Source organism: Epinephelus moara, chromosome 18 (assembly GCF_006386435.1).
Source record: "Epinephelus moara isolate mb chromosome 18, YSFRI_EMoa_1.0, whole genome shotgun sequence".
NCBI classification, from domain to species: Eukaryota; Metazoa; Chordata; class Actinopteri; order Perciformes; family Serranidae; genus Epinephelus; species Epinephelus moara.
This window is the reverse complement of record NC_065523.1, coordinates 27,661,044-27,687,886: the sequence shown is the minus strand read 5'-3', so window position 1 is coordinate 27,687,886 and position 26,843 is coordinate 27,661,044. Positions and strand designations below refer to the sequence as shown.

The window sequence follows — 26,843 nt, the reverse complement described above, 5'->3', positions numbered from 1 at the left end:
AGGTAATATAGTAAATAGTGGTGCATGTTTCACTACAGTGATCTTAAAGGGACAGTTCACCCCAAAATCAAAAATACATATTTCTACTCTTACCCGTAGTGCTGTTTAACAATCTAGATTGTTTCGGTGTGAGCTGTTGAGTGTTGGAGATACCGGCCACAGAGATGTCTGCCTTCTCTCGAATATAATGGAACTAGATGGCACTCGACTTGTGGTGCTAAAAGAATCAAAAACATACATTTGAAAAACCCAACAGCAATGTCTCCTTGCAGAAATTACAACCTAGTTACTCAAGATAATCCACAGACCTTGTTGTCAGCAGTTTCATGTAGGAACTATTTTCTGTCTACTGAGCTACACTTACAATGTCACCACGCAGACAGGCATGTGCATCTACTGCTAGCTCACCTAGCACCACAAAGCTAGCTAACATTACAGTTCAGCTGAGGAGGACGCTATTAATGTTTACATCTTGCACTATCACAAGTGTCTCGTCTATGAGTCGATGCATGCTTCCTTCTGCGCAGTGACACACTTGGCGGGTGTAGTTCGGTAGAAGAAAAAATAGTTCCTACATGAAACTGCTCACAATAAGGTCTGTGGATTATCTTGAGTAACTGCATCATGATTTCAGGAAAGAGACATTGCTGTTGAGTCTTTTAATGTATTTTTTGGCACTTTAAGCACCACAAACCAAGTGCCATCTAGTTCCATTATATTTGAGAGAAGGCAGACATCTCTACAGCTGATATCTCTAATACTTGGCAACTCACGCCAAAACAATCTACATCAATAGATAGCACTAAAGGTATGAGAAAAAATACGTATTTTTGATTCTGTGGTGAACTGTCCCTTTAAATTATAGAGCACCAATGTCTGTGTTGCACAAATAGAGTGTCTTTGCTGAGCAGGGAAGAGGCTTTTTGATAGATACTATGCTTGTTTAACAAGTGTAATAAGTCACCAAAGACCATGTTTATCAAGGACTTGCTTTAATACTGTAAAGGCAAGCATTGTATTCAGTCATACATCTGGAATGTCTGGGAGGGAAAACATGAGAGCATGCAGCATTTCAAGGCACCTTAAAGAACAATGGATCACATTTTATCTGGTACTTTTCACCTAAAAGCTGCAAACTGCAGAGCAAATAACAGTCAGATAACACGGGCTTTGGACTACTTCATGTTTGGTTTGCTTGTCAGTCGGTAGGTCTGTCAAGTGTGCAGGGAGGACGTGCAGCTATAATATACTGTATGTGTTTCTTGTGTAAATCTGACTGTTATGACTTTGCATATGCTTATCTTCTTTATCCATGTTGTGTCAACTACATTCTTGCATAACAGTAAACATGTAAGGCACTACTGCTACGTGGCGTTCAGGAACCTAAAAGCTGGGGCTATATGCGATCTGATGCTAGACAAAGTGAAAAAGAAAAACTGAATTTGCCGGAAGGGTGGAGGTTTATTTGATCTCAAGGCTTATGATGCGAACTTCCCCATCGAAGCTGATGTGAGAATACTTCTCGGCACCCATGCGGTTGGGGAAGGTGATCGTAGAGCCATCCGACAAAATCACCAGGAACTCTGAAGGGGTGAATTCAATGACGATCTAGACGGTAGAAAGAATAAAGAATTCAAAGATGCAGCTCTTACAGATCTCTGTAGTGACATCAAATGGTGCTGAGATGATTGTTATCAAAGGTACAGTGACACACATTTTCCAACAGAGGTCACTAACAGACAGAACGAGGCATGGGACATAACTGCAGACACACACACACACAACCTCTCACCTTGAACTCCTCTCCCTGGTGGAAAGGAAAGACTGTCTCACGCTGCTCCTCACACCAGTTGCCTCCCTGGTAAGAGTTGCAGACCACCGTATTCTCATCTCCGTGGGCGTTAAAACGAGGGTTGATATGCATAGTAATCTCCTGCTCATCGGGCCCAATGTTCACCGCAAAACTGCGACACAAAGAAACAAAAAGATATCATTACATTTTAATGTAGGTGCTTACATTTGAAACAGGCGAGAGGACACAAAGTGCACAAACTATTGAGACAACCACAGCGGTTGTGTGGTTGCTCTTTTCACCTGGTAACCATCAGCTTCATCACCCCCACATTACTGAGGGGAAGTTAATAGGTGGTCACTGACTGTAACCGATATACAGATTCCACCTCCATCTCTGTGTTTATAAAGAGTGGCCTACGTGATGAGTTCAGTCATGGTGTTCCACATGGGGAAATTGAATGAGTGCAGAAAGTAGTAGAGGAGTAGTGCAGATTTTGGGGGGATTTTCGCCTCAACATTTAGAGTGTGTGTTTGTCGTTGCTTGATTTTGATGAAATTCAATTTACAACATTTATTTATGCAGAAAATGCAAAAACTGATGCATCAAAACTTCACCAGAATGCAGGAAATTAAAAGTTGGACGCTGCAAGAACTTTGTGGGGGAGGACGCCTAAATCCCCAGTTTCAATTGTGCCCCCCAAATGTTGAAACCAAGCAAACGCTCTTACAGACCACCATGTTTTATTAGCCTCAGCCACCCTCTCTTACTTCTCTGATTACTACTTACTTTGTAGCGTCAGGCTTGGGGACTCCAACTATGGTCATTTTCTGTCCGACCTTGAAGGACATATTCTTGACGATCATACCCTGTAAAGAGAAAGAGGGGTGGGATGGTGATACAGTGCGTTATTGTGTGGATGTGTGGAAACAGCATGGGATTTTACTAGATCTAACTATTATTGCAGCTCCGGGCAAAAAGCAGCACCAGCAGCAGCCTCAGTGAACTCCCCAATCCTCACTTTATCCTTTGAAATTACCCAACATGTGTTTTCAATTACACTCCCATCGGCCAACTGGTCAGAGATTCCAGCGCTTTCCTGTCTCACCGTTGCCACGACCCTTTTTTTCTCTGCGCAGATTTTGGCAGAGGCTAAAAATGTTGTAAAATGATGAGGGACGAATGTTCAACTGAGTAATATTTTCCTAAGTGCAATGCTGGATGTCAAGTACATGGTGGAGAAAGAAAAAAAAAAGGCTGAGCGCGGCAGAAATCCTCGGCTCGGTTGTTACTGTACATGTGGCAGGGGAATACTGAGCTGTGCCACGATTAGGAAATTATACTTGAGCAATCTATTATAGGGTTGTGAAACACAGATCACCTCTGTTTTAACATCCTGTCACTTTGTCAAATGATGTATCTGGGGAACTGCGACTGTCACCAAGGCAACGAGTACAAATATAGCAGCCCTGTGAGGGTTTACATTTTTTCACCATATAGTTAAACATGTGAGGAAGTAGAGGGTTATGAGACACTGAAAAAACTCGGTTCTAAGACGTCTAAAATACGAGATACAAGCATGTGACAAGGGAACAGGAAATGATTTGACGCAAATACAGCTTTCTGTGATTTGTCTTTCTGTAAGTGTTTTATCATTTGCACCTACCTTTGAGGAAAATATGACAAACAACACCTGGGATTTTTACTTGCCTTTCAGAGGTTGATTTTAGCTAACGTGTCAGGGGACAGTAGCAAGAATTTTAATGACCTGTGTGAGTTTTATGCACTGCAGCTGTTGGAGAGAGTCCTCGCTAATCTCAATGTTAGATACAGTCAGTGGCAGTGTAGTGAGGGAAAAGTGGGTCTCAAGGGGGGCCCTCGAGAAACCTGGTAATTTCCAAGTAATCAGTGCCATAACCAAATTAAAATTGGCGGAATAAATCAGCTGAAAAAGTGAACTTTGTATTAAAAAAATAATGGAAGTTCTCTGAGGCCCCTCTCACCCCTTAAAAAGCAGAAAATGGTTTAGTCCACCCCTGCACTATAGGATCCGTCTCTAAACACAGCTAAAGCAGAGTGAGTGACTGCTTATGCTGCTGCAGCACCAGTGTAAACTGTCATGTCATGTTTTGCCCCAAGAAAGGGAAGTTGCAGTTCCAAATTGGCTTTGTGAAAAAAAATAATTCAAAAGGTGCGTGAGAGAGACACAGATCAACGGAGGAAGGGCGGGGGGGGACTGCTAATGCATAGGGCTCAGAATGCGATGCTACGGCCCGGTGGTACAGTGGTTGGCATTGTCGCATCACAGCAAGAGGGTCGCTAATTCAAAGCCCGGGATGGAGGGTTTGAAGCCCAGGGTGGGAGAGCCCTTCTGTGTGGAGTTCTCCCCGTGGCAGTGTGGGTTTTCTCCAGGTACTCCAGCTTCCTCCGTGGCAGTGTGGGTTTTCTCCAGGTACTCCAGCTTCCTCCCACAGTCCAAAGACATGCAGGTTAACTGGAGACTCTAAATTGCCTGTAGGTGTGAATGTGAGTGTGAATGGTTGTTTGTCTCTATGTGTCAGCCCTGTGATAGTCTGGCGACCTGTCCAGGGTGTACCCCGCCTCTCCTCAAATGTCAGCTGGGATAGGCTCCAGCCCCCCCGCGACCCCCAACAGAATAATCGGTTACAGAAAATGAATGATTTAAAAAAAAGAGTGGAAGAGAAACATGGATTAAACGAGGAAGGGCGGGGGGCCCACAGAGACTGCTTATTCATATGGCCCAGAATTTGCTGCTACGGCCCTGGACAGTCAACAAGAGGGCAAACTTCCGCACCAAAAATAACTAAAGGGAGTTTATTTAGCTGATAAAGTTCAGGGTCAGAATGATTAACATGGCCAGGCAGCACACTTGCACAGGAATTGGAGTAGAATGGAGATTCCCAGTGACTTAAAGTAATATTGTTCATCTGAACACCTCTATAAATAGTCCTCAGGCGGATATAGTGCCATGTTGATGATGGTTAGTTGATTCTGGCACAACCTGAGATGATACATCTGGAGTAAAACCCACCCAAGAAAAATTGTATTTGAATCTTCAACCAGACAAGAAAGGCATGCTAAAGGGATAGAATGACAAGGGTACGAAATTCTTTCCATGTTAGAGTCCAACTGTAAATTGCCCGGATAACACATGGCACTGGGGCTTGAGCTGTGCGGGGCTGGGCTGAGGGCAAAGCTGGCAGTCACCCTGCATCTCTCCCATACACCGCTGTCTAAAGGAATCTGCCTACTGTACTGTGGAAGGGATGCCACTTCACCACACCTCTCACTGACTGAGGGACAGAATCTGGCATCCAGCTAACTACAAATACTTAAAGGTATGAGTTATTTAATCTAAAATAAATGTCATCTTGCTGGAATATCTGAGTGATATCAACACAAAATTGAGCGTTTACAGTGTTAGAGACATTCCCTGATAGAATTACATGTGCCACTGCTGACTTCTTCACTCCAAGAGGAAAACTTGGGACTTACAGCAGAGCCAGCATCTATCCCAGCCTCCACATGATGCCTTTATTTCATTTTAGCTTTAAATGTGATTTAAACCCGCTGCCCCGACCTGGCTGTGCCCTTTCTGAACACGTGTTACCCCTGTAGCCAACAAAAAGCCAGAATGATACAGGGCCTTTATTGTAATCTACTCAGTTTATGAGTCCAAAGAGACCAGAATGCATTTCTGCCAGCGTTTGGCTCTGAATATCGAGACTGAGAATGAATGAAATAGACAAATGTTAACAAGCATTTCTGTTCCAGTGTAATACAATTACTGCTGGAAGAATGTAATAACCTAAGCAGCTGAGTAATCTTTTGTGCATTTGCAGCTCTTGAAAAAAACGTGTATTAGGTGACTGATGAGCATGTACGTCTGCTCTGTGGTGAATACTTTGACCATAAAAGGCAATCTAGGAAGGCAAGACCTCTTAAAAGCAAAATACAGTTAAACTTAAAAGCTGGTTTAGGTAAAGCAGAGTTCAGCTGTTCAGGTTCATCAGCATGGCAGAGTGAGCTGACACTCAACCAGCTGTTAGTGCCACTTTTAAATATATGACCTGACACTGCTCGTCCATCTGAGGCACAAAATACAGACAGTAAAAGCAACACAAGCACAATATTGTTGTAAAAAACGCACTTACTTTCATCATCTTTGCAGATGTAGTCAGTCAGGTCCAGCTGAGGAGAAGTGAGAGTGCTGCAGGGCCTCGCCTCACTGCACCCTGCCAGATATATGCAGTGTGGGAGGGTCCTGCAGCCTGAGTGACACTGTAAGCAGCAAATGCAATCAGGCCACCAGAGAGCAGCGACCAATGAAGTCAAAGTGTTGTTACAGACTGTAAATAACTAATTTAGTGCTTAACAAGTGTTTGCAGACCTTAGTGAAGTGAGGATAATTAGTGATTTGTTGACATGAGGCTGTTACATTGTAACCTGTTGCTGTGGAGTCTGTCTGCGAGAGGGGACACAGGCCAGAGGGCCGGACAGAAATAGCAATGTTTTTGTTGCCAGGGAGACAACTAAATATTTGGCACAGCCAATAGCCTTAATGCGCACTTACTGTATATAGCTTACAGTAGGATCAAGTGGCAGCATTTGAGAGCAGACTGTCTGCCTCAGTTAGGGGAGAAAGAGGCTAAAGTGAAATGTTGAAACTGAGTCAAATCCTCAAAATGATCTGAATGTCTGACTCCCAGCCAGCAACAGCAACTTTCATCTGCTGACATACAGCTGACAGCTGCTGTGACTCAATGAGGGGATGAGCCACACACTTACTGTGTAACACAGTCTAATGTAATTTAGATTAGAATCACGAGGAGCAACTGTCAAGGATATGTGTTCTTTCTTTTTCTACACTATTTTCCAATTTGTGTGGTTGGATTTGATAGAGATCTGATTGGGTTACATCTCTCTTGGGATGTGTGCAATAAAATCTGTCTTGCAATCATTCTGTGTTAATAATAGCCTTTATATGTTAATGGTGCCTGCGAGCAAATGTTTGCATACGTGGCTCGTTTTTTGAAAGTAACTGAAACCATTCACTTTTGAGTAAAAAAAACAACCCATAATATCCTCCTGAGACCTAAGCCTCTGTCTGGTATGTCTCCTAGCTATTTGGGAGCAGTAGGACTTGATAAGTATAAAAAACTGAACAGTGTCTTTGAACAAGACAAAAGATGTCCTCATATGGGGATGATGGGTTTATCTTAATAGTCACAAATGTGTGAGCAAGTATAAAACTGATCACCTGAACATTGTTCTGCAAAAATTGAATTAAAAATATTGTAACAAATCTAAAAATCGTGTGATTCATTCATTTAGAAATTCTGCATGAATTTTCCTTGACCCCTACTCCAAGCTAGGAATATCCATTTATCTGTAGGAACAGTCTGTCACACCTTATTGGTCCCAACATCCTCAGATAAGACGATACGAAGTCCCAATATCCTCAAACGAGATGATTATAAAAGCTTGTTACTGTTGCTAAAATTGGTCAAATTTGTTGGCATATCAAACTACAAACATTATTAATCATGAATACACGTATCAGCCATAAAGTGTGATCAGGTTTTAGACCTATTCCACTTTTGTGTCCGGATTGGCTGCAGACTAGTCTCGCTCACCAGACCTTTCTCAAGAAAAGAAAGGTCTGGCTGGGCCGACTCTCACTTTAAGATTGGAGAAAAAAAACACCCCAGCTGCTTGTATTTCTTTCAACCAATCACAATCGTTCTGGGTGGTGCCACAGCAACGGTGCGCTTGCAAAAATATTGCCGGGGGGGAACAGGTTTTGGTGTAACATGCCCACAAAAATATCGCCTACAGGACGCGAACCATGGCAGAAACATGGCTACATCCCCGCAAGATCAAACACCGCAAAAGTTAGTAAAGGACGTTTGTCGATTATGACAATCGGAGGTGGTAGGGCGGGACTTCAGCGGGTGGCTCGTTCCGCCCAATGAAAGGCTGATCTATGCAGCGAACTTCCGCCCACTCAGACTAGCTGCAGACTGACTTGGCAGAGAGGCCACCATCTTGTTTTTACATGGATTAGTGTATTGTGCTCTTACTACTAGGGTCTCAGGAGGATATGCTCACTGTAGATGTTTGACTGGAGCTAAAAGGAAAACCTGGGGTGGTTTGACAGAGAAAGGCCATCTGCAAGTCTACATACTGGCAGCATAAAATATGTTTGCATACCTACAGTATGTTTAGTCCTCAAGGTGTGGTTCTTGTGGGTGGATCTTAGATGGGGATCTTACAGCGTTATGAAGGGTAAGGTTTGGGGGACACAAGCACTATCTTGTTAAACTTAACAAGCTAGGACAGGGGTGTCACACTCATTTTAGTTCATGGGCCACATACAGCCCAGTTTGATCTCAGTTGGGCCGGACCAGTAAAACCACTGCATAATAACCTATAAATAATTTTTTACCCTTTTGTTAGTTAGTACATTCTGAAAACATTAATCCATTGAAGAAGCAAATGATGAACAGCCCACGATATCCTAAGAAAATATGTGTGAATCCAAGAGTATGTCTCAGTTTTTCCACTTCACACTACTACTCACTTTCATTGCATGTGCATTTTTTTCAGAATGTTTCACTCCCACTGAAGTGGAAGCTGTTGAAGAAGCAGGATAAGTCATCCCTTGACTTTCAACCCATTTACAAATCTGAAGTTTTGTCAGTGCTTAAGCAACAGGATCCCACTCCCACCCACATTGTTTTAAGACAGAGGTCTGATTCAGATTCATTTGTACTGACGCTGCTGGTTTACAATACATTGCACAATGTTCAATATATTTAAATATGGCCACAGTAAGTAAGTAAGCCTCTGAGGCAGCATTTTAAATTAAGTATCCACTCACTGTTTAACTTGCTCCTGAAACCTGACACCTCTTAGCCTTCACAAGTGCATCAATATCAGGTGTGCAAAGTCATCTCATGGGCCCGGATTGGACCCTTTGATGGGCCAGTTCTGGCCCCTGGGTCGTATGTTTGACACCCCTGATCTAGGGCATCCAGCCTCCAACCATGTTGGTATAGTTTTCAGGAAGGGGGATTAATAACGCTGCAAAGTTAGACTCAATTTTCGTGAGGTAACAACTTGCATGGCTGTTTTCAAAGGGCTCTGTTGAACTCTCAGCTCAAGATACCTGCATGATAATGGGTTCTACAATTACCCACGAGTCTCCCCTAAACTTGAGAAGGCTTGCCCCCAATAAATGTTTGTTCCCTTGCAATCAATGTGCTCCTTCAAATTAAAGCTGTGTATTTGTCTTTTTAACAAAAAGGACAACCAGCCTATTTGAAGAACAATGAATCGCCAAACATACACAGATACAAAACACATTTAAAACCTGATAATTAGTCATGAATTTTGTGACCCCCATCTGGCCATGCCTATGTAAAAAATGTGGGGGCACCACTGTTGGTCACCACAAGGATTTGCTACTTGTTGAAAAAAAAAAAGTATCTCTCTCTTCCTCTTTCTCTCACACACACTCACACCCACAAAGATTACATAATGTATGTGGCTGCAGTTGCCTTTGGTTGCCCTGTGTGCCTGCTGATTACCAACATCACATCTGCTGAGACAAGCACACATTCACAATCACACTCCAGTTTGCAAGTGTACATCTGTGAAATTTCATTCGGCTGTTCTCGCTGAATGTTCGCTCACAAACACTGTGTGGTTTGTTCTCATGTCCAACAACTGGCATTTATAAACAAACCAAGGAACTGGCAGTGTCCGAGCCAAAGCTTTAACTACATTTACCTCCTCCGCAATAGACAGGTGCATTCCTCATCATATCATTACCACATAATGACTCAATTGAATGGTTGATGTCTTTAGGTACATGATGTTTCTGGGAAGCTATGTTTATATGAGTTGTCACCAGGAGATGTGGTTGTTGCATCAGAAGTACGGTGCAGCACAGAGATCTTATGTTCCCTCTTACCCCCAAGAGCCAGTCTTAAGACAGTCAGCAGATCTAATCACACAGAGATCTTTCACATAAACAGAGGAGGAACAAACATCACCCCCGACCCCCCCCCCCAAACACACACACACACACACTTCACATCTTCTTTGGTGGTAAAGGCAGAGCTAACAGTTGACCTGAGTGTATTTAGAAACACGAGTGTTCACTGCCCTCCAGTGGTCACAGTGAGGAGCTGCAACACCACAAGACTTCAGTGGCTGTCAGATGGCTGGTATTTTGCAACTTCACTTTTAACAGCATTTTCAGTCCTCAGGCTAATGGGAAGGCACCACAAATCTTGAGTGGAATCTTGAACTGGATGTAGAATAAAGCGCACCAATGTTTTTAATATTCTCATGGGTCTCCCACATATGAATGGATTCTTGTATATAAATATTTTTCTGCAAAAGTTGTAAGAGAAGAGAAGAATAAATTAATCGATCAATTAATTAATCAATACAGATTGATATTATTAAAACAGATAGCTACTACTTATAGGCTATATTAAAAAGATATGTTTTGGGTCGTCGTTTTAAAACTGTCCACTGAGCCATATCGTCTGATATTCAAAGGCAGGTAGTTCCATGTTTTTGGGGCGTAGTAGCTAAAGGAAACATCCCCAAAGGTTTTTGTAGTGACATTAAGGACAGTTTGAGCAGCTGTGGAGGATCTCAGGGTTCGTGGAGGGACAAATTGTGACAGGGAGTCTGTTATATAGGAGGGGCCATGCCATTAAGAGCCTTATAAACCAATAGAAGGATTTTAAAATCAATTCTAGAAGATAGTGGAAGCCAGAGTAGGATACATAAAATGATAGTTATATGGTCTCTCTTTTTAGCTTTTTAAATACAGTGCTACAGAGTATATTTTGATCTCATACTTTTGCACTTTGATTAAATTAAAATTTTGAATGCAGGACTTTTATTAGGTTATTTACACACTTCTTCTTCCTCTGCAACTGGCCAATGAACAATGCCCAGTCTGGAGCCGTGCTGCTACTGCGGTAAAAACACAGAGTCTTTAACATGAGCACTTTCATTCACATTTCAGTCAGATACCTGAAGAGCCTGCTCCACCAGCCTCCATTCCCCGATCTGCCCTTTTTAAAGTGTACTACATGTCTAACCTGCAGGGTGTTTGTTGTTTATTGTCAGAGAAATGCTCTCACTACTTACAAGCAAGTCCAGACCTTCGTAAACAACAGGCAGCTGTTATGACACGATGGCTTTTGACAGCTTCACTGTTTTATTGTCATTTAATATGATCCCATAGAGCACTTGTGTAGTGCTGCTGTCTGTTGAGGATATCCTCCATATCTTACAGATGAAATAAAGCATCACTGTGTTTTTGTGTGTCAGCAGAGAGGGCCTGTGGGCAACAGTTTAAAACTTTTAATTTGAATTCTTTCTGTCTCTATGGCAAACAAAACTTCTTAAGACTATTGAGTTTGTACTATCGAATATTTCACTTATGTTGTACTCACTGAACAGATCTGGGTCCTTCGTGTAAATATTTGGTTGAAAAGTGGAATTTTCAGACAACCCCTTCTCACTTACTTAGCACTGGGAATAACTAGAAGAAGAAAAAAAATCAACACTCTAAACTTTAGTTAGTGGTGTTGGGGGTAACTTGTTGGGTTAGATGGGTGATTTACAACCTGTCTGGCTGATCACAACCAGTACAGGTCAAATAGAACGTGTTCCCCTAGTTTTGGACACCATAAGGTCCCAGACAGGAGAGGCAATAATCAACACGTGTGCATTGTTTTTCCCTCACACAAAATAGCTCAACCTGTAGAGCAATGTTAGTGAAGAAGGATGATGAAATGACACTGACTGAGAAGCAAACCATTTGGGAATTCCCACTCTGTCATTGGCACTGTTTTTTTCACCTATTGTGGAGAACTGGTTTAACTTCTCTGCATTACTCATGAGATTAGATTATGGTTTCTTTTCATACTAGTGTCACAGTTAAAAATCCTGGCAGCATGACAACATCAGAAGGAAGTACTATACTAGGATTATGTTAAAATACAACCAGCAGTATTGCTGATGCCACTTGACCAACTACTGTGAGGGCTTTTTATGCTGTTTTTAGCATGCGTTACAAATCAAGCAAAAAAATTGAATTGGTTTTGGCAGTATGACCTTTAAATGGTGCAAATGTATCCTCCTATTGTGGAGGTGTGGTTTAAGTTTTGCTAACCACTCATGGTATTAGAGTATGGCTACAATGAAGGAAACTACTTTACATGTGACCTTTATATTTCACTGTATGATAAATGGTACAGAGGTGTCCTTGGAAAACCTGGTTATGATGGTGGTATTACTATAAAAGCATGCTATAATGGTGCGGCAGTAGTTCAGTTGGTTAGGGAACTGAAGGGTTGCTGGTCCAAGTCCCCGGACCAAATATGGAGCGTGGACTGGTAGGTGGAGAGGTGCCAGTTTGCCTCCTGAGCACTGCCGAGATGCCCTTGAGCAAGGTACTAAACCCCCAACTGCCCGGGGCACCTGTCCAAAGCAGCTTTCTCACTCTGACATCTCTCTGTTTAATGCATGCTTAGGTTCTGTTTGTGCATGTATGTGTATTTCGGGCCTGTGTGTACATGGCAACAGTGTGAAAAACATTGAATTTCCCCTCGGGGATTAGTAAAGTATGTCTTCTTCTTCTAAAACTGCATTTAGTCCAGTCAGTCTGACTCAAAAATGAGTCCCAACCTTGGAGAAATTGCAATAGTAATGTTTCATAGGTTGCATTGGTTCTGATAGCCTCCTGCATTGTGTATTAAAGGTATACCCTCATGGATCAAAGTCAAAAGCAAAGTTTTAACATTTTACAGTTACATGGTCTTGGTGAAATCATGTTAATATTGGAGGGTCTATGTACACCTACCCAACACATTTGGTGTCTTATCCTAAGTGTTTGGGGTCAATCTTTTTAATAAAACACATTTTAAGAGGATATTCTGACGTATTATACCTATATTTCGGGTACTACTACCCATTTTTTTGCCAAATGTCCCACTGACAGTTTGTGCCATACTGCTGCTATGGGTGTATCTGCACCTAAACTGGGTATAAATCATTCCATATATATATTTCGTATCTATAGCGTCATCATTCCTTGTAAGTTTGAGAGTAATGTAGGGGACTGTAGTGCGGGGCAGGTGAAGGGTTGGACTGACATGGAGATACAAAGTGTGTGCGAGCTGACTGGTTTTATTAGCATCTTTACTCTTATTGTCATCGTCTCATTATTTTTTCAGTCACTTAAAATAAATAATTTAAATTTACATAAACTGCAAAAGCAATATGAAATGCTGTTCCCCATAATGATGTACCAGAAAAAGACATCCTCCACATCTTAGGTGGGATGGGATAGGAAACACATATGGTGCAATAGTGGAACTTGTATTTGTAATGCTCGAATGCATCATGGGAAATTGGATGGTTGGTATCTGACGGTAATATGTGAAGGAACATCCTTGAAAACTACTGTTTAGGCATAAATTATATGAAAATATCATGTTCAGAAGCAGAGATATGCACTTCTTTGTGTGATGCTGAGTTTATCTTGATCCACTAAGTATCTAATGGTATAGTTTTAATGTAATTTGGATGTCCCAATAGATTTCAAAAAACCTTGAATGACTACTATTGCAATTTTCCCTGGGTCAAGCCACAGATTGACTGCTCTGTTTGGAAATAAATTGATGGCGCTGCTGAGGCTTATCATGGCTCGGTATCATTGTGCTAAAAGGCACACAGTGATGTCACATCAAGTAAATCAAAGCAGCTATACAACACAACTTATCAGGGGTGGACACTAACTGAGGAAATTGATGGGATCCAAAGGTGAAAAAGGAGCTGTCTCCCTGACGCAACCCTGTGTAATCTGTTTACGTCTGCATTATGTGTAATTTGACCCTTCCAAACACAAGACGGATTGCTGTAACTCATGCAGGTTTACATCATTGTTAATTTTTAGTCTTTTGACATGTCTTAATGATAATTTGGGTAAATCAAACCAGGTGTGCGGCCTGTTGTCACTGATTTTAATTAAAAAAACATTACAAGTTTTAGATATAAACTTATGTCCAACTATTTTAAGGCCAGGGGAGTGATTATTTCACATGCAAAGATGTGTTTCAGGTACAGGGAAATGTATTTAGGCATAAAATATGATAACTAACTTTACCAAAACAGCATCACTCTTATTCTTTTCTAATTTATTACCATGATCATTACATCAACAACAACAGGAGTATTGCACAGTGCTTTCACCATTGCACAGACACCATCCCTGCTGCTGTGTGAGGGCCTGTCCCACCTTTTAATCATATGAACAGCCCCCTCTCTGGTATTGGTCCTCTGTCAACATATTCATATTGACTCAGTGCTATTGGTGAGCTGGAGGTAAAAAGGCAGGTACACCAGCTCAGCCACGCCTTCCTTATTAATATTAATAAAGTGGTGGCAATTTTATTTTTAAATGGCTTGAATGCAAGCTGAGTGCATATAAATAAGCAGCACCTTCATGTGATGTTAACCAAAGTGAGGTGAAGCAGTTGAACTTATATTGTCTGTGTTGTAGCTGACGGAGGTGAGTGTGTAGGGCTTGTGGTGCACAGGCGAGCGTGTATGCGTGTTTGGTCGCCAGCCGTCTTCACAACAATTGGGGCAGCTTGAAATTTATTACTGTAAGGCTGGCATAGACATGGCATCAATAGCAGCCTCGCATGAGCCAGGTATAACCCCGGGCTCCATACCGCTGGCTGATGCTTTAGTCCCCGCTAGCATCTTCGCTCCGGACCGGGGAGGATGCGGGGACGATGCCGGGGACGAGTGCTTCGATGACGGGGACATGATCAACGGCGAGCCCGAGGACCGCGGGGTTGACTTCACCAACAAGGTAGGCCTCTGTTATAATGGCGCTGCTAAGCTAACGCTAGCTGGGAATGAATGAATGAAACTAACGTGTGTACTGCGTGTATTATAACGATGTTATTACCAAACATTGCCTGCTGCGCCATTTTGTAACTACTGAGTAAGTTACCCTTCGTACCGGACTGACTTTGCGGACGTTGAATATAATAGCTAGCTGTTGCTAATGCTAACTCCAGCTGATGCTCGAGCGCGTCGCTAACATTATTTGCTTATCAGCCACTGCACATTGCACCATATGCTACCATAACATGTCTCTGGCTAACCATATCTGGTGATACTGGGAGTGTGCAGCTTTCCACTATTGGATACTGGTGTTGTGTGAAGCAGGACAGAGCAACATGGAAGACTGTTGTCAAAGAAACCACAACATTGACATGGCATGGTGCGTTAACCCCAACACAAGCACTCACAGGCTGATGAAATGCAGAGCAAATGGTCATGAGAGCTATAGGAAAGAAAGGAGGATCAGGCTGCAGAGCTATTTTGAATTATTAAAGCCAGCTATTAGATATGCAGAGCTGCCAAATTAGTTTTACAGTGACATAAACTCTGTGGTTTGTGTCTGGAGGGGTCAAATTACACAGTACAATGGTACAGTATTATTCCCATTGACAGGTTGCATATGGTTGGATCAGGGAGGCAGTCCTTATCACCTGTGGCTCCTGTCAGTATCATATGTTTGTGTCCATCCCATGAAACTTTGATTTACTTATGCAGATAATGTTTATGCAACATCACAATTTTGACTGATTTAGGCTGTATATCGTCTTACATGTTGGATATCGTATCTTCATATGGCATAAATGTTATTTTCCCCTTGTTTTACAGTCTGAATTACGGTAAAGTGATATACATTTATCAACTTTACACACGTTTCATTTGTTTTAACACTTGCCCTAACCCACTTAGTTGTTACATCCATATTATTGATGATTATTGAAGAAGCTTGTTGTGTTAATATTTTATGAAAGAAGAAATAGTCATCCCTACAACTTATTTGCATCAGAGAGAGTATTTTGTCACAAATATTACGTTTGCTTTTGTCTCCAAGTCCTAGCACCAATTAAGTACTTTTGAGGAGATTTAAAAATATCGAGATATATATTGTGTATCGAGATAGAGCCTAAAAATATCGAGATATTGTGTATCGAGATAGAGCCTAAAAATATTGTGATATATATTGTGTATCGAGAGAGAGCCTAAAAATATTGAGATATATATTGTGTATCGAGAGAGAGCCTAAAAATATTGAGATATATATTGTGTATCGAGATGGAGCCTAAAAATATCGTGATATATATTGTGTATCGAGAGAGAGCCTAAAAATATTGAGATATATATATAGTGTATCGAGATAGAGCCTAAAAACATTGAGATATATATTGTGTATCGAGATAGAGCCTAAAAACATTGAGATATATATTGTGTATCGAGATAGAGCCTAAAAATATCGTGATATAAATGCCAGGACATATCGCCCAGTCCTGAATATTTATAACACAATCATAACCAGGTTTTCCATGGACATTTCTGTACAATTTATGTTAAAAGTGAAATAGAAGTTACCACATGCACCATTCTCATGTAAATAGTTGTCTTAATTGCAGCCATAATAAAATATCATGAGTAGGGATGCACAGTAATATTGGCAAGACATTGGTATCTGCAAATATCGGCTTTCAAATGAGCTCTCACAATGGGCCAACGCGCTTTTTCTTATTTTGCACAATGAAGGAATAGTGCATACATTGAAAAGCATTGTATTTCATGTCTCCATCTGCTGGTGGGCCATCACGAGAAGAGCATGCATGTGTTATATGATGTTTATTCCACTATAGAAGAGAGTTGATAATCACTAAAATTAGATGGGGAATAAAGTTGACATGTCTATATATGCATTGGTTATTGGCTTAATGAGTTATATATGTAGGCATTGGCGAAAAATTCGATATAGTGCATCCCTAGTTAGAAGTGGTTAACAAAACCACACTTCCACAATAGAAGGGTATCTTTGTCCAGTTTAAAGCCATACTGCCAAAATCAGTTTGCAATAAAGATTAAGACAGAAACAGTATGCACCATTTGAGGATGACACATTTGCCATTTTGTTATGCGTGCATAATGACAGTTAAGTTCTTGAAATTTGTCCCATTTAAATGTCATACAGCCAGAAGCAATTTAAAACATGTTTTAGCAAAGTGAAAAACAATATGTAATGTAAAGCTCTGCAGCTTTTATGATTAAAATTAAAACTGGTCTTAAAGAAAACAAAACAAAACAAATATATGCCTTGTACCCAGTCTCGCTCCAAGGCAGCAGATCCCACTATCTCAACATAAGAATGTATGTGCATAGCAGAGTCACTTCCTACAAATATTTGGGCATGTGATTCGAAAAGCTGACTTTTAATGTGCATTTTGAAAATCTATTAAAAAGCTTACAACCAAAACTGAGCTTTTTTCCCATTTAAAGAAATGCTTTCCATTAAAGGCCAGAGAGAAATCTGTACAATGCTCATTTTTGTCTGTCTGTCTGTCTGTATTCGACCATTGCGATGGGATTTACATACATTAAGCCTCATCCCTACTTAAAAATTGGACTTTCTTATCAAGCCGCATTACGTTTTGTTACAAACGTAGGCTCATGTGCTTTCTCTCTGTATCAGAGGAGGAAAATGCACATGTTGCAGTTTATTGCTAAGGCATTACTAGGTTAACTACCTACTTATATCTCCAGGCTTTTATGCTTCCATACCAGCAACTGTAGCACTTGTTCTGAACAACGGATTCTTTTAAATGTCCCCAGGCTGCCCTTGGAGCTTTGTAAAACAGCTTGCGCAAAAACTGCCATTAAGGAAACACGTCACTGCTTTAAACAACCTTTAATCTAGGTGGAATGTGTATGGATGTGACTGGTATGGCCTGTCTACCACTGTTCTTTTTCCGTCCTGTCTTGACCAGGATCTCCTGGAAATAAAATAATGCATGGTGACAACAGCATAAAATGCAGTTGTACTGAATTAAGTGGTGTGAGCAGTGCTGTTGGTTATATTTTACTTAGTCAGTCAATAGCGCTGCATTCACATGTAACCTTGAGGTCTTTCATGGGAAGACCAGCAGCTGTGACTGTGTGTGAAGAGCAGCTTTCAAACTTCCCTCTAGGTTTGCTTTCAACTGTGGCTTACATTTTGAATATGAGAGTCATCTGAGCTGAGGGAAAAATGGACCAAAGTGATGCTTACTTTGAAGTCCAGTCGCTGTCTCTTATGAAAGCAACCACACCTTGGGCAATCGCTACCCAACTTTTGAACAGTTAATGACTGTCACTGATTACAATTATTAAAAGAATTGGTTTTGGTTCTAAATTTATTGTAGAAAAACATCCAGCCAGGGTCAGAACTCCAACAAAAGACAAATTTCTGTTTCCTTCTTCTTTCTTGCATGCAAACCCAATAGCTGGCACTTGTTAGCCCAAACGGAGAGCAGTATGACTCGTTACTTCGCCAGTTACGGGACAGGATGGAAGAGGGGTGCGGAGAGACCATCTACGTGGTTGGGATGGGCTCAGGTGAGAAAAACACATGCACCTTTTCACACTATTTTTCAGACTGTGTCCAAGCAGTTTATTAAACCTGGACAAACTGTAAGGTGATTGTTGTTGTGTTCTTACCTCTTGTTCTTCTCCCTCCTCCGTCTCTCTGTCGTAGATGGTGGTGACTGGGGTCTGGATGAGAAGGACATGGAGGCCTCAGTCGCCACGGTGCGCTCCATGTGTGAGCAAGTGGATGCTGACCTTATTACGCTCCGGGAGCGCAATGAGGCTGCTGGTTTGGTACGCGACTATCTGATCCGCAGACGTGTGGGTGAGCTGGACTTCCTGGAGGTCAGGTGAGTGGTCAGAGATCAGGATAAAAAGAGATCATTGTTACAATACAGTAATAGATCCCACTCACAGTACCTGCTGCTATGATGATAGATCCTTCCTTATTCATTACATTGGTTCCATTTTCTTCAATGAGTCAAAGTTATACCTACGTTTTACAGTTTAATTAATATCTTGGTGCTTGTCTGTCCCTCAGGGTTGCAGTTGTGGGTAACGTGGATGCCGGTAAGAGCACTCTGCTGGGAGTGTTAACACACGGAGAATTGGACAATGGCAGGGGCTTTGCCCGCCAGAAGCTCTTCAGACACAAACACGAGATGGAGAGTGGGAGGACCAGCAGCGTGGGCAACGATATCCTGGGGTTCGACCAGGAGGGACAGGTGAGAAGAGGTGGCAGAGCAGAGAGGCTTCTGAAAGACAGGGTTCCTTTGAAAGTTCATGAATTTAAAGCTGGATTTATACTTGTGTGTCAGCTCTTTACAGAGCCTACGCCGTAACCTACTCAAGTGGCCTATGTGTGTGAGCATTTTTACTTTTGCGGTGGTGTGGCTGTCACTCTGCAGTTACACCTCCAAAACAATAGTCGGTGTCGGGAAGTGCTGTGAAGTTTAGTTGATTCAAAACTCACCTAAAACACACATTAAACATGGCTTAATAAAGACAGCTTCAAACACAAGTACACAAATCAGCTTAACTATAACTCGCAGCATTCACAGACTCAACATTTGTCTTTATCTGGACACATTTTCCCCACAAATATAAAATGCCAAAGTTTTAGCACGAGCCTATGGCATTTTACATTGTATAAATTAGCCTTGCGATTGAGACTTAAAATGCTATTCTGTGGAGGCTTTACTGTCTTCACAATTTATTGTTTCTTATCTGTGAAATTAAAGTAAATAAAAGCTGCATTTCCACTGAGGGAAATGGTTTCAGCTTTCAAAATAGACAAGAGGTCTGTGTCTCTGCGAAGTGTAGTTACATTTCTGGAGAGATGCACATCAGGCTACGGCGTTGATTCGACACAAAAATATAAGTCCTTGAATTCAATGTTAAGAAGTGTTGTAAGAATAGAATTAATACAGTTTATCTGATTGAATTTTGTGCCACACAATGAGGTTCTCAAATGCATTGACATTCTAAATGAAATATTGACAGTAACTAGGGAAGCGAAGCAGGTTAATCCATACAAGAGATGAAAGAGCAAAGGTCACAGGAAGGCAGAGAATGGCATCTAAAACAAAGAGAAGTAATTGTAGGGTGATCCAATTGCACCAGCATGTAGTAGCACCATAAATACATTTAGAGCTTTGGGAAGCAACAGCTTACTTACTGACCTTATTATGAAGCAGCACATAGAGGTGGAGACAGATTGGATCATGCGGACATAATGCCATTTCCGATCATCTTTCCATAGGTGGTGAACAAACCAGATAGTCATGGAGGAAGCCTGGACTGGACCAAAATCTGTGAGAAGTCCTCCAAGGTCATTACCTTCATAGACCTGGCTGGACATGAGAAATACCTCAAGACCACTGTGTTTGGGATGACTGGACACCTGCCTGACTTCTGCATGCTCATGGTGAGAATGGGGGGTATTAGGGAAGAAACATGCCTGCATGTATTGTTTTTATCTATGTCTATTCGCTAGTATATCTGTACACATGCAGTGAAACATTTCAACAATGAATTTCTGTCTCTGCCTTTCCAGGTGGGCAGTAATGCTGGTATCGTAGGGATGACCAAAGAGCACCTGGGCCTGGCCTTAGCCTTGAATGTGCCTGTGTTTGTAGTGGTAACCAAGATAGACATGTGTCCAGCCAACATCCTGCAAGGTCAGTCCTCTAGAATCCCTTTTATAAACCTTTCTACTGTATTTCTCTCTTACATGTATAAACACGATATGACAGTAGAGCTAAGTTAGTATGTGAAAAAGCTTCTGTCAAAAAGTTATGTTCTGACTGCACTTGCTAACAAAACCTGACATTAATAACGTAATATCCAGGATCGGGCTTTATGCTATAATTCTTGTGGTCTTGCTTTGCTCATAACAGAGACATTAAAGCTGCTCCAGAGGTTACTGAAGTCCCCTGGCTGTAGGAAGATCCCTGTCCTGGTACAGAACAAGGACGACGTCATAGTCACGGCTTCAAACTTCAGTTCAGAGAGGTATGAAGTCCGTTCCAGTCAGATTCAGAATAAAGAAGCATTTACACCAAACACTTTCGATATGGTACCTTTAGAATCGGCACATAACCTGGAAGGTCATCTTCCCTTGCCTTTGATCTGTTTGATCATTTCCACAATAGACAGTACTCTTAAATGCAGGCGGGGTTTTTACTACTCCGTCTAGCACTCACTGTATTTCCTCTTAGCATTAGTGAAGCAAGAGTGACTGTTCTCTATTGATCAATCAACGGATTGCAGTGTTTCTTGCTCCACCTTTTAGTATTGTATCAGTGTGTTTAGTACAATGGCAACACAGAAATAGCTGTTCTAATGTGTAACGAACTGAACCGAACTGGACTGCTGGGTGAAAATGAGGCTTAAGAGTAAAACATTTCCTTGGTAACCTTTGTGTGTTTGTTGTCTCCCTCCAGGATGTGTCCCATCTTTCAGATCTCCAATGTGACTGGAGAGAACATGGACCTGCTCAAGATGTTTCTCAACCTGCTCTCCTCCAGGACCTCCTATAGAGACGACCAGCCCGCTGAGTTTCAGATAGACGACACCTACTCTGTACCGGTACTCTGACAAGTGACAAACTCTAAGTTAGGAACAACAGATGCAAACCTCACACATCATACAGAACAGCACAAGTGCTATCTAAAGCACTGGTTGTTTTTTTGTTTATGTCTCAGGGAGTTGGAACAGTTGTATCAGGGACTACTTTACGTGGACTCATACGTCTGAATGATACAATGCTGCTGGGGCCGGACCCCTTGGGCAGCTTCATCCCCATCGCTGTCAAATCAATCCATCGCAAAAGAATGCCTGTGAAGGAGGTTAGAGGCGGCCAGACTGCATCATTTGCTCTCAAAAAGGTAGGAGGGGAAAAATCTCCCACAGCAGCATCTGGGGGGAAAAGTTTAGGACTGGGACTTTTGTCAGTGATGAATTAATTAACCGTTTGCTCAAACTGTATGATTAATTCCCTCGTTTCCTCCATTTTTCTTATCACGCTCTACTGATCTAATACATCTAATCTCAAGAAATGATCCATGATAGTACAAAAAAGCAGGAAGTCTGCCTGATGAAGGTCTAGTTACCGAAACCTGGCAATAAATGTTTTGTTGGCAAGTTAAACGGTATGCAAGAGTTTGTCTGCGAATTGAGTACGACTTTGTTGAAACGTTTCTTTGTTCCTCTGCCTGTGTCTTTGTATAGATCAAGCGCTCGTCCATAAGGAAAGGCATGGTGATGGTTTCTCCAAGGTTGTGCCCACAGGCCACTTGGGAGTTTGAGGCTGAGATCCTGGTTCTGCATCATCCCACTACGATATCCCCCAGATACCAGGCCATGGGTGGGTGACAGTGACACAGAAAAGTGTCAGGGAGTTCGAACAACAATTAATGTTCTGTGGGTTTTTGCAGTAGCTTTACGTTATTGACTGAGCGCCTTGAAGATTTGTGGGCAACTTTCCAAATACCATTTAATATTTCTTAAGTGTCGTTTGGTTTAAATGATTAGATGTCACTCAGAAAACATTTTGTTGACTCACCGTTGCCTCTGCAGTACGCATAAACCCATTTTTCCCTCATCTCTTTTTTCATTTCCTCTCTCCATTCACCCATCAGTCCACTGTGGCAGCATAAGGCAGACAGCCACCATCTTGTCTATGAACAGAGACTGCTTACGGACAGGGGACAAGGCTTCAGTCCACTTCCGCTTCATCAAAACCCCCGAGTACCTGCACTGTGACCAGAGGCTGGTGTTCAGGGAGGGACGCACCAAGGCTGTGGGCACCATCACTAAGGTAACACAGCCTTGTGGAAGATCAAGGTGTCAATTTACTCTTGGAAGTGACTAACATAAGTGGTGAGGGCAAAGTACTGTCCAACAGACGTAAAGATATGTATCATTTTTACTTGGCCAGCATCTACTTCTATTAAATGGAGTAACTTCCAGGACAATATCTGTAAAGCTGATGACCAACACTCAGAGAGTAAGAATAGAAATTGGCGTATAAGATCAAAAAGTTTCTAGACTTACTTATACTTGTGGGAAAGAATTTAAATTAAGGGCACAATTTGGTAATTACATTACCTACTCCCTTGTGAAACATATCAGGCTGATATCTGTAGAATTTGCTGCTGTAATGAGCTTTTAAATCTTGAGTAGGTGATTTTTTTGTAATCTTATCAAATATTGACTCCCATTCTTTTCAGCTGTTGCAATCCACCAACAATTTGCCGTCAAACTCGAAACCTCCACAAATCAAAATGCAGTCCACAAAGAAGGCACCGCTGCGAAAAGAGGACGGCACAACAGCAGCCGGCGATGACGCAGCAACGATAGCACAGACAGCGGGCCCGAACGCGACACAACCGGTGAGACCCAGAAAGATGTTATTTTATAAAATGCTATATAGTGTGGTAAAGACTGTCTTTAGATTTCGTGATTCTGTCCCGTCACTAGCTGTGTTCACATGAACATATTTACTTGTGCATTTTGAAGTATCGCATTAGAAGAGTTGGATGGAAATAGCAAAATTTACACTCGCTTGGTGGTTTTTGCCTTTGTCGAAAAAGAGTTATTGGGATAAATGGGTTATGGAAACGTCTTTGTTGAATAAGTTCTGATGTACAAAACATTTAACGCAGAACTGATGAGCTGTTTCTACTGCGTCCTCCTGTGCGTTAGAATTGTAGCCAAAGTTTATAATAAGCTGCACCTATACTTACAGAGATGGTAAAACAAAAACACAGACACTCCATAGTCTGAACCGGTGTGAACCACGACGGTAGTATAACTTAAATTTAAGAATAAATATCTTACAGAATCATTAATAGCCATACTGGTACTAGCTGACATGAAAGAACAAGAACAAGGCAGCTTGTTTTGTTTACGGTTGTCAACAATTACTTCTTCTACTGTTTAGTGGCGACGGCCATGTGTAAAATGTAGCCTCTACTGCCAGCTACGCTTTGTGAAGCCTGGTTTATTTGCTCCAAAGCAGCTGATGGAATGCATCTAAAGCCCTGTTTCCACCGAGCTGTAAGGTACAGTTCGGTATGCATTTTCTTCGTTTACACTGTGAAGAGTTGTGGATGGTACCAATGGAACCGTTCCGTACCGTCCCCAGTTTTGGTCCCCCCTCTGTTGGGGTACCTATCACACAGACCTGGTACCAAAAGGTCTGACTGGTCAATAGCAGACGGTCACTCTGCTCAGGGCAAAACTTAACTCACCGGGCAGACTGCTGGCGACTTTTAAGGTGGATCGTTAACTTGTAATGTTACTCAATGTACGAGTTGATGACGTGAATCCATCAACACACCTTATATTTCAACAACTTTGGGGCTTAATTTGCATTTCTTTTGTCAAATTTCAAAAGTTCACATAATATTCACTTGATGCTTTAATGGAAACACAGTTACTGTGTGCTTGCCCTAACGTTGCTGCTCTTTTCTAACTTGTTAACTGCTCTGTGTCGTCCTCCCTTTTGTTTCTTCTCTTGCCATATCTTACCTACCACTCACTACATCCTGCTTTGATTTTGTCTCATTTCATCCTATACTTTTGTCATGCCACATCACTCCTTCACACTCTTTCTCCCCCCCTTGCTTGCGTGGCTGGCCTCCTAAAGGGAGAGGGAGAGGAAGACCCTCAGATAAAGGAGGGCAACAAAGAGAACAAGGTAAAATGGGTCAATTGAAAATAAACACAAACTCGAAAAGGAGATATTGTGCTTTACTAAGCGAGACGGTTGAGTTCATAGCCTGGCGATCTTGATAAATTTTAAGTAAATAATATTTTCTGGTCATGGAGGTGCCTTATCGAGTGTTTTTGTTATCTCCCCCTCGCAGCCAAAGTCTGGGGGAGGTGGACGGAGAAGGGGTGGCCAGAGGCACAAAGGAAAAGGCCAGAACAGCAGCACCAACTCCACAGCAGCTCCCTCCTCAGCAGGAATAGGAGGCTGCTGAACTGCCCCCTCTCGTCCCTTGTGAACCTCCCTCTCTGCTATCACTCCACCAAGTGTCTTCATTCCATTAACCATGAAGGATACAGACGTTCGGAGCAAGACACTCTCCTCAGTCTTATTACTCCTTGCCTTTCTACACCAGGTCCTATAGTTTTTATTTTTAAAGGGAACACAAAGGGGTATGCCTGAACCTAAAGGCGTACACCCTTCATGCATTTTAACGTCAGCTGCCTTTACTGTCTTGAATGGTTTGGGTGATGGAGAGCAGTGTGGTTTTTGAGGTTAGCCTCACTCAGGATGATGATTTATTTAATTTTATCCATATTTTATGTCTGTATAATACACAGTTCAGTCCTCTGGCTGGATGTCAGTGGCAGGGAGGGAGGCTTAAACTGAAAACAAGGGTCCATTACCAATACGAGCAGCTATATGTGAAACTCCCCCTCCCCATGCATTCCCTGTGTATTTGCAATGAAAAACAGTTCATGTACTATTTATACTGCATATGTAAATTAGCTGGTAGTTGTGCTCTGATTGGACTGATGCCATTGTACAAAAATGTATGCAAATCATAAATGAATGTAGCAGAAGGCACATAGTGATTTCAAATTCTACATATGGAAAATATAAGCTGTTGCATTTCTTTTTTATAATTGTCAGTTATTTATTTGGCATACATGCAGAAGGTTCACTCTTGGATGTCTTTTAACCTACTCTCACCTGCACTCTTAGACTCTAGTATCTATCATGCTTCCACCGTCAGTCAGCCATGTTACAAACCTTATACAAATAGTGGTAGTACAAACAAATACAGCACATCATCTCGTCACTCCAATAGTTGCTCATGATTATAAAGACATGCAGTACTTGCAGTGCTACTTGTAACTCTAGTACCCCATGCGTTATGGCCTGTCGCTGTTAACATGTTGTGACATTTTGAACACACTTTGCCGCTGAAAAACTGACCATTAATAAACAGGCTTTACTGAACTTTTCAACAGTGTCTCTTTGTCTATGTGTGCATTTTTCTGAAATTATATATTAAACATCTTAAAGGAATACTTCACTGGCATAATGACCATTTCTATATCAGTTTCCATGAGTTACCTTTGGATTGAATGGGACTGTGTTTAACAGCAAAACTATATAAAAACATCCATTTACAAACTCACACAACTCGTGCAGTATAATCCAAGTCTCATTCATCCAGTCGTACGCTCAAAGGTTCCCAAACATGTGTTTTCAACAGAAGATTATGATTTAAAACACATCAGTACAGACAGTGTCATGCACAGCCAAGTAGCGTGCTCAGGTATGCTCAGGGCGTGCAACTCGTATGTGGGAGTGTTTCAAATTGTGAGGTTTTAGCAGAAATGTATGTCTTTGGGAAGTACTGAGCATATGACTGGATAGATGAGATTTTGATAACACTGCACGAGGTGTACCAGGGTTTGTAAATGAATGTTTTGATATAGTTTTTTCTGTTGTTAAACTTGGTCCCCAATGACTTAGATTCACAAAGAATGCTTTACTTTTTTTGGATTCTCAGTTCAAGGTGGAGGCATGCGTTCACTTCACAAATTGAAATGAACAAGCAAATGTAATTGATACACAAATGGTAATTTTATGGGTGAAATACTTGTAAAAATTATAAAAAAAATACTATTTATACTAAATACTATACTATGTATTTTATTTGTTAGGAGTGAAGAAAATATCTTAAAATAATTTAACAAGAGAGTGGATGGTTTGTATTTTGTTTAGTGTTCTTTTTCTCCAATATACTGTAACTCACTTAAGCTTAAAGAGTGTTGTTGAGTAGTCTTTGTCTCATCAGTGTCACGTTACAGATGCAAAGCAGCAACTATTAACCTGATTGTCTTTGAGTAGACAGCAGAATATACTTGTGTATTTCAATTGTGATTTTTTACAATCATTACAAAGTGATTTACACAGACTACACCAGCTACCATCATGTAAGACCAACTTGATTGCGTTTCCTGCACATGGGGAAGTTACAGTTAACAATGGAAGTCCAACAAGATTCTCAGC

General features: G+C 41.5%; 2 protein-coding genes across 3 annotated transcripts; one reads left to right on the top strand and one right to left on the bottom strand.

The window, feature by feature from the left end:
- Nucleotides 1–975: 975 nt before the first annotated feature.
- Nucleotides 976–6,117, bottom strand: lgals2a (lectin, galactoside-binding, soluble, 2a). Its single transcript, XM_050068564.1, has 4 exons — nucleotides 5,968–6,117; nucleotides 2,582–2,661; nucleotides 1,793–1,964; nucleotides 976–1,608 (listed from the first exon to the last, which is right to left on the bottom strand). The coding sequence occupies exons 1-4, from the start codon at nucleotides 5,974–5,976 to the stop codon at nucleotides 1,462–1,464; spliced, it is 408 nt and encodes a 135-aa protein (XP_049924521.1). The 5' UTR covers nucleotides 5,977–6,117; the 3' UTR covers nucleotides 976–1,461.
- An 8,189-nt stretch (nucleotides 6,118–14,306) lies between these two features.
- On the top strand, nucleotides 14,307–25,794 carry gtpbp1 (GTP binding protein 1). Of its 2 annotated transcripts, XM_050068552.1 has the most exons (14): nucleotides 14,307–14,729; nucleotides 18,220–18,331; nucleotides 18,471–18,651; nucleotides 18,843–19,026; nucleotides 20,064–20,228; nucleotides 20,358–20,481; nucleotides 20,701–20,815; nucleotides 21,247–21,391; nucleotides 21,508–21,690; nucleotides 22,034–22,169; nucleotides 22,444–22,622; nucleotides 23,035–23,196; nucleotides 24,456–24,506; nucleotides 24,676–25,794. In XM_050068552.1, the coding sequence occupies exons 1-14, from the start codon at nucleotides 14,535–14,537 to the stop codon at nucleotides 24,790–24,792; spliced, it is 2,049 nt and encodes a 682-aa protein (XP_049924509.1). In that variant the 5' UTR covers nucleotides 14,307–14,534; the 3' UTR covers nucleotides 24,793–25,794. The 2 variants fall into 2 exon arrangements, with proteins under 2 accessions (XP_049924509.1, XP_049924510.1); XM_050068553.1 differs by lacking the exon at nucleotides 24,456–24,506 and having other exon boundaries at nucleotides 14,308–14,729.
- Nucleotides 25,795–26,843: the final 1,049 nt, after the last annotated feature.

Coding starts and splice junctions, on each gene's coding strand:
- lgals2a (XM_050068564.1), bottom strand. Junction 1,965..2,581: donor CCCAAGCCTGACGCTACAAA/GTAAGTAGTAAT, acceptor TTTGTGTCGCAG/TTTTGCGGTGAACATTGGGC. Junction 1,609..1,792: donor ACCAGGGAGAGGAGTTCAAG/GTGAGAGGTTGT, acceptor TCTACCGTCTAG/ATCGTCATTGAATTCACCCC.
- gtpbp1 (XM_050068552.1), top strand. CDS start 14,535: ATGGCATCAATAGCAGCCTCGCATGAGCCAGGTATAACCCCGGGCTCC. Junction 20,229..20,357: donor CTGACTTCTGCATGCTCATG/GTGAGAATGGGG, acceptor CTGCCTTTCCAG/GTGGGCAGTAATGCTGGTAT. Junction 22,170..22,443: donor CCCCAGATACCAGGCCATGG/GTGGGTGACAGT, acceptor TTCACCCATCAG/TCCACTGTGGCAGCATAAGG.